At 37.9% G+C, this 7,768-nt stretch overlaps 1 protein-coding gene across 1 annotated transcript in view; it reads right to left on the minus strand.

Moving 5' to 3' along the window:
• The window catches only part of NSUN3 (NOP2/Sun RNA methyltransferase family member 3), a gene marked incomplete at its 5' end in the record, with an annotated part of 22,010 nt that extends 14,693 nt beyond the window's left edge, over positions 1-7,317 (minus strand). The window contains 4 exons of the mRNA XM_009274572.1: positions 2,669-2,790; positions 3,328-3,482; positions 5,234-5,577; positions 7,211-7,317. Of these exons, the coding sequence (XP_009272847.1) occupies positions 2,669-2,790; positions 3,328-3,482; positions 5,234-5,577; positions 7,211-7,317 (728 nt within the window). The remainder of the gene's footprint in view (positions 1-2,668; positions 2,791-3,327; positions 3,483-5,233; positions 5,578-7,210) is intronic.
• Between the last annotated feature and the right edge of the window lie 451 nt (positions 7,318-7,768).

Consider the following 7,768-nt stretch of genomic DNA (forward strand, 5'->3'; position numbering starts at 1 on the left):
GTGTTGGGTTGACGGTTGGACTCGATGATCTTAGAGGTCTTTTCCAACCTTAAGGATTCTATGATTCTATTAATCACAGAATGGTTTGGCTTGGAAGGGACCTTTAAAGACCATCTAGACCAACCCCCCTGCCGTGGGCAGGGACATTTTTCACTAGACCAGGTTGCTCAAAGCCCTGTCCAACCTGACCTTGAACACGTCCAGGGATGGGGCATCCACAACTTCTCTGGGCAACCTGTGCAAGGGTCTCACCACCCTCATGGTAAAAAATATCTTCCTTATGTCCAGTCTAAATCTACCCTCTTTCAGTTTAAAACTGTTGCCCCTTGTCCTGTCTCTACTGGCCTTGGTAAAAAGTCTGTCTACGTCTTTCTTACAAGCAAGCCCCCTTTATATATTGAAAGGCAGCAATAAGGTCTCCCTGGAGACTTCTCTTCTCCAGGCTGAACAACTCCAACTCTCTCAGCCTTTGGTCCTAGGAGAGGTGTTCCATCCCTTGGACCATTTTTGTGCCCTCCTCTGAACCCGCTCCAACAGGTCCCTGTCTCTCTTGTGCTGAGGGCTCCAGAGCTGGATGCAGTCCTCCAGGTGGGGTTTCACCAGAGCAGAGTAGAGGGGCAGAATCACCTCCCTCGACCTCTGGCCATTAATGTAGATTCAACCTTCCTGAATATTACTGGAAGTATCAGAGATGGGATTCAAACTCAATTTTTTATTTATAGTTATGCCCCCTAGCCATAAAACAAAGGCTTGAATAGGGTAGCATTCCACAGTTTTAGTTTCACCAAACTTCTAATGCACTTGCATGAATCATTTAGCCTTTCCTGGTCTCATTTTATCATTTCCTTTTTCCCTTTCACACGGGATCTGAGATGTCTTTGGTTTTGGAAATCCATTCTAAAGTGATCAGATAAAAGGAACAATAAAAATACAGTGGACAGCTATACCATTTACTAAGTATATGTCAAATATTTTACCTGGTAACGCTTGTAATATCTAACTCTTGAACCTAACCATTTATTTCATATGCTCCAAAATCTTTTAAAAGACAAAAAAAATTCCAGCACACAAAACAATAGATTGGTCAATCTACAGAACTACTCAGACCTATGTTAAGCAATGAAATTGAAATTACCATCCTTTTACTTCAATTTACATATCAAAAGTATTTTGTCCTTACAAATCTAATTCTTATTGCTGTTGCTATAGTAAAGTATACTTTCAACAGAAGCAAAGTTATCTTCTTGATTTAGGAATAATTCAATTAAATCTGATTTGGGCTGACAGGAATGTCTTCTTTTTTTAAAAACAAGGTTCCTGCTGTCATGAGTTCTCCACTTCAGGATTACAATCTGGAGTGATTTATGCAAATTCTCAAAATTTCTCTGCATGATATATGCTTTCTTTTGGTAGGGGTTCACAAATCGGATTTTATATGTCAAATATTGAAAAGGGAAAACGGAAACAGGTCAGTGTTTTAAATGTGATTGATTTCTTCAAAGGAAATGGGTGACATGATGCATTACTGCAATAAGATACTTTTATTTCAGTTATAAATCATAGGCTTCTGCTAGGCCTTTTTCAAGTGGAAGTCATGCAAAACCATCTTGAACTGCTGCAATGGGAACCTTCCATAAAAACTTTTTCTTTTTTATAATATGTTATTCTTCCCTCAATTTGCTTTGACAGATGGACTTCAGGCATGACGGTTACTTTACAGAAAACACTCAAGTCTAGAAGGTATTATTGGGAAGCCACTTTTTTTTTCCCCAACAAGAAAAACTGTAGAGTTTGAAACGCTTCACAAATGCTAGCCTATGGCTGGTATCATTAAAAAGTGTAATACATGACAACCTTGATTTGGATTATTGGGTGGATGTTCTTGAAAAATAAACACACAATCCTCTCTTCCCCCACCAAACCCCACATGCTTTTACTTTTTTACCCTATCAATTATGATCAGTAGTCTTTCTGTGCTACAAATAGTCAAACGGGTATTAAATTCAAGCAGCATGTAAGAATGTGCAATAGTGGACTCAATCTCTTCATATAAACAGCCCAGAAAGCAAATTCTGAAGCAGCAATAACTAATGACCTAAGTGATGGCTGTTAACCAGTCCTGACTTACAGCTCAGTTATCAAAAAGACTGTAATAAAGAACCGTAAGGGATAATTCTGTGAAAGAACAACAACAACAACAAAAGGAGTTTGGGGCAGAATGCCAAGCTTGGTAGGTTTATAGACTACTTTCACAGATAGTTAAAAAAAAAACACTATTAAAAATTACATGCGTGTGTTTGCTTCGGCTGAGGAATATATGTGAAACCATTTTAGCTGTGTCCACCAAAAATATTTTGATATGGTACCAGACTGTTCTGAGTCATCTGAAAACGGTCATACATGTGAATAAGCAAGCTAAGAGGACTGTACAACAGTATGGTAGTAAAGCACCTAGGCCTCACTGCTTATATTACCCCATATAAATTTCCATATTCACATTAACCTAGATCAACTGTTTATTCTAAACATCATTGCAACAACATATTCTTCACATTCTTCTCACATGGTGAAACCTGGTTTTGGTTATTAAACATGACAAATCTTGCCCCCGTGTCATTTTTATTAATAATGAAAAGCTCCTTCAACAGCTTTCCTTTGCACTTCTCACCTTAGCAGCTGGAATTGTAGAAACGATAACTCCTTCCTTTGTATTAGCCTAAGCGTAGCTTGCTGAATGTCAGAAGAGAATAGCCAGCTTCTGTCATTTGAACAAGGAGCATCAACCAGTATCTATACAATAAATAAGAGAGAATAAGACAATTCACAATAAAGGTATTCACTTTCTGAACACTGTGTGCCAAAAATCTACTCAACTTACTTTTGCAAACACTTAGAACTCCTTTTTTATTTTCCATTTTATGGGTAGAAATGATCCAATTACTGTTTTGAGATGTTTTTATGGTGTTATCAGGGTGGGGGGGGAGAGATAAGAAATTACTGCTCCAAAAGTACCCTCTACCTGAATAGCTGTCACTTGTTTCCCCCCTTCCTAATTACACATCATGCAAAGAACACAGCTACAAGGTCTTCAGAATTCACTACCAAGGCTAAATGGGTAACATCATCTAATGCATGAATAAATGCACAACAGACTTCATAAAGTGATTCCTGAGGCTCTGCAAATCCTGTACATGACCTTGGTTCCCCTTGATAGGTCAGATATTTTTGTGGGGGCCAGAAAAAAAAAGAAAATTAAAAAGAGAACAGCATAGGAAGAAAAAGAAGCAGAATGCAGAAGTATCAGTTGCTAATAAGTAGTAACGTTACCTTGTCATATAATTCAGGCTTAAGATCTCCAATCTGTGTACCATCCAGTTTAGAGACCATTATTAAGTTAGTCAAAGGATCTGGGATGAACGATTCTATTGTCTTTTTCAACCATCTTGACCTCAAGTCATCATATTCGTTACAGTGAAACTGACCTTAGAAAAATAAAAAAAATGAAGTAAACACCCTAAAAATAAGTCTTTGTGGTTTTTGTTTTGTTTTTTTACAAGTATAAGGAGTTATACCGATTTCAGAAGTTCTACTGTTTTGCCATGACTGCCGTAGAGTTTACACCTTATGTGCTTAATGTTATTGCACATTTTATAACACTGCTGAATTTTATAACCCCAAGTAAATTTCAACACGCTCCTACAGAACAATCCATAAAGGCGCTTAGGGACATGGTTTAGTGGACATGGTGGTGTTGGGTCGATGGTTGGACTCGATGATCTTAGAGGTCTTTTCCAACCTTAAGGATTCTATGATTCTATGATAAATATTTACTAGCAAACACTTACTGTAGCAACAGACTTCCACAGTAAAACAAACTTTAAACATGATCCATATCCAAAGACCAGTGCTAAGTGAATGCCTTTCTGGGCTCCTTGAGCCATTGTCTAAATGAAGTACATGCCCCTTATTAATTAATTCATTGCCTTTTAAATAAATAAAACATCAGTTTTGTGTATCCTAAGCCGAGCAGTCCAAACCCTTATTTATTTGAAATTTAAGCTAGAAATGTTTAAACAAAAGCCTTTTGGTTACACTTAACAATGTGGCCAGAGTAGTTACCCCTTCAAAAGAAACACTGCTGTTGCTTGTACCCAGACCAGAAACACAGCATGGTATTTTTTCCTCTTAGTCCTGTTTCCTAATTTAATAAAATTTCTATTTTCATGTCTCCACAGGCTGTCCTACACCATGTTTGCCACACACAATACGGTACATTTTAGCATTCCCTGAGGTATATTAAGAATCAACTTCCTTACATCTTATGTTCTCAGCAACAATTTGGTATCCTCAGAAGCAGCCATGGGATAAAAGTTGGGTTTTTTCAAACCTTTTGAAAGGGCAAGCCATATTTAATTTACCTCATTGGCATCACCTTGTTCCTCTGGAAGAGGTAGGGAGAACCCGCTGTAATCAACAGGTGAAGATGGTTATAGTCATGGTCTCATCAGTAAGAACATAAGGTGCTGTGAACATTTTGAGACAATTACTACCCAAGCTAAGGTATAAACTTGGAAACAGCAATCACAGCTTGCTTTAACTCCCTGGCCTGGGAGAACTGAGCTGCTGCTTGCTGTTGCATTCTAAACACTGTGATTATCTTAGTGCCCTTCTGCAACATCTAGGTGGATTGAGACACAGTGTTTATTAAATACTGATATAGACCAATTCCTCATCATAAGCTTTCTCCCTCTGCCTTGCACATTTAATTTGTTATGCTCCGTTTTACATCAGTACACTTAAATTTACTTATACTATTTGCATAGCACTGGCCAGAGAGGTAGCAGAGGAAAAGAAAAAAAGAAGAAAAAAAAAGTACAAGTAGTCTAAGATAGCAGATTCCTTACCTCCCTGTGCCAACAAATCTACATGATTTTAAGTAGCTTCTTGAGAAGTAACAATAAGGGAACCAGTGGAGGAAAAAAACCATGGAGCTACTCCACTTTTGTCTGTCAGTCTGCAGTAACCTATATTTAAATAACTACCGTATTTTTCATCCTCTTTTAGGTAAACAGACTTCATAAAGATCTTACTAAACAGCACAGAACTACTTGGAATATAAATTGTGGTTTGTTTTTTTGCCCCCAATCTAAATCTCATACAGAACACAGGCACAACTGAAATAGGCCAGGCGCAGAGCCAGGGATCAGCTTCTCACAGCACCTCAATACGTTACCTGGATAGGCACACTGCAGTATAGCTACTGATTTACCCCCTGGTGCAGCACAGAGATCCAAAACGTCTTCCCCATCTTTCACTTCTAACGCCAGCACTGGCAACAGCGAAGCAGCATTCAGCAGATAATACTCTTTCAGTTTACCAGCCTGGTGCTTTTGTGCAGGGAATCTCCCAGGAGTTCTCCTGACGTAACACTTCAACGATGCCGGAAGATAGGGCAAAGGTCCTTGAAAGGCAGGATGATACCCCTTCACAGGCAAGGTGTTCTCCAGTTCAGCAGACTGGCTGAACTTGTTAAGCAGGACGGCATACTGCCAGCACAATGGGTATGTGAGTACATCTCTAGATTGAAAAAAGGAAAAGCTATTTAATAACTTGGCAAACAAAATGAGCTTTCCATAGTGTAGGAAGCCTTCTCTTACATAAGGGTAACAATCTCACCATTGGATGATTCTGGTACAATCAAAAAGGAATCATTTTGATTAGATATGATTAAGAAAAGTATGCAAGAAAATAATTTTAATAGGAAATCCAGCCACTGTTTTCTCTAATTATTGCATTTAAAACATTAACTTCTTCTGAAACAAGATGTTCTTTATTTTTTCCTAATTCTTTAACAAATGACTGTAGAAGTTATATATTATGAAGCACAATGCTCTTTCTGACTATAAAGTACTTCCCTAGGGAAAAAGAACAACTGTAATATTAGTTGTAAATATCACAACAAAAAGAATCACATTGGCTTTGCGATGGTTATTCCAGCCAACACTGTAAAATGCAGTTTTTACAAATGTTCTTTTCTAAATTTCCTTTTACGTTCTGCAAACACTGGGCCAGAAAAACTTAAACCAATAGCTATTCCTGGAAGAAGGTAAAAACCAGTGCTTATATGGTAGAACACGCTTGTTCATATTTTAGTTCACCTTTTCAGACTTTTCTTACATGGATTTCCCCCATTTTCTATTTGAATTTCTCTCAGTATTTTTTCATTTAGCCTCAAAAAATACTCCTCAGGAATATTCACTGCCTAGAAGAGAAATACGCATTGATACAACCTAAAGAAGTTTTTAAAGTGATTCACTTAAATTAATGCTATACATCTAGGCTTTTTTTTTTTTTAAACAACAGAGGCACTTATTTTAAAATACTTTTTAATCCAAACAGGCTAAAAAACCGAAGTGGTCACTCAGAGGAATCACATGGTTTCCAAGACTCTGGTCACGTAAGATGCTTTTCCCTTCAAAGTAACGTGGCACTGATCACGGGAGCACTCCTTGTGCACTTGAGGTCAAAGTCAACTGCTTTTGTTCAAATTCCTGTTGAAAAATATATAAGCCAAGCAGTGAACTTCTCCAGAAGGGCTCTTCTGCGGGCTTTCCTATGAGCAACAACCACCAGCTAGCACGGAAGGGAAGATATTTTGTCTCAATACCACAGCCAATTCTTCAGCAGCTGTGTGATCAAGGCCCAAATTAAGTGACAGTCTTTTCTGTACATGTCATTAATATCCATTTTCTTCTAATGAAAGAAATCTGGGGATGTACTTCCCTCCTAACATCTTTGTCCCAGTCTCTCAAGATACTATAAAGCTGTAGAAAAAAACCCAATCCTAAAGTATAAAGGGATGCTTTTTGGACCATGTACCAATCCTAACAGCAGCTGTTAAGTATAAAGGGATGCTTTTTGGACCATGTTTTTACAAAACACGTCAACAAACACATAAGACGGCAATCTCCTTGCAGTGTATATGCATACAGGAGAACAGAAACTTCATCACGTCCAAAAGAATCACGTCAAGGAAAAAAAAAAAAAATTCCAAGTTTTAGTCTTCTGTTACTTAACACTTTTACGCTAGTTCTAAACTGAAAACAAAATGAAGCAGTTGTTACAGTCCATGACTCTTTTCAAAGTTATTTTATGAAGCACTTTAAAAATAACAGAACTTCTCCTCTCCCATCTCCCCAGAACAACAGACCTGACATTGGTCCATGTATTTCCCAGTTCCCTTGTGTACTGCTTCTCAAAATGATCCAGAACAACTTGACAAATCTGCTTTTGAAGTTTCCTTTTTGCTTTATTTTCCAGCTTCAGGAGAAAGGAGGAAAAAAGAAAAGCAGTAAAAACAAACAAATGAAACCCTCCCTATTTCTCACTGGAATTATTAAAAGAACATTGTATCAATTTAAATCAACTTAGTATCAGTGATATTAGGATGCTCAAATATCAAGGTCACATCACACATGCCATCAAGACATAACAGAAAATTCAGAGAACAAACAGGTTAAGCTAGAGTACTCTCTTCTTCCCTACCTGTGAAGAGGTCATTCAAAGCTTGCTGATAATACGCCTCTGTATGCACTATGGTAATAATACAGTGGCTCCTGGGACTGTAATATACCAGGAGCAAAATAAGCAAGGCGTGATTATGATCCTGCACTGTGATCACCTCTGCCAAGAGGTACCCATAAGTAAAAGAAATAAATTAATTTGAACCATTGTGGAAGTCATCCGGAGTTGAGCCACAAAGCACTGC

This window comes from Aptenodytes forsteri, unplaced genomic scaffold (assembly GCF_000699145.1).
Source record: "Aptenodytes forsteri isolate BGI_AS27 unplaced genomic scaffold, ASM69914v1 Scaffold287, whole genome shotgun sequence".
Lineage (NCBI taxonomy): Eukaryota > Metazoa > Chordata > Aves > Sphenisciformes > Spheniscidae > Aptenodytes > Aptenodytes forsteri.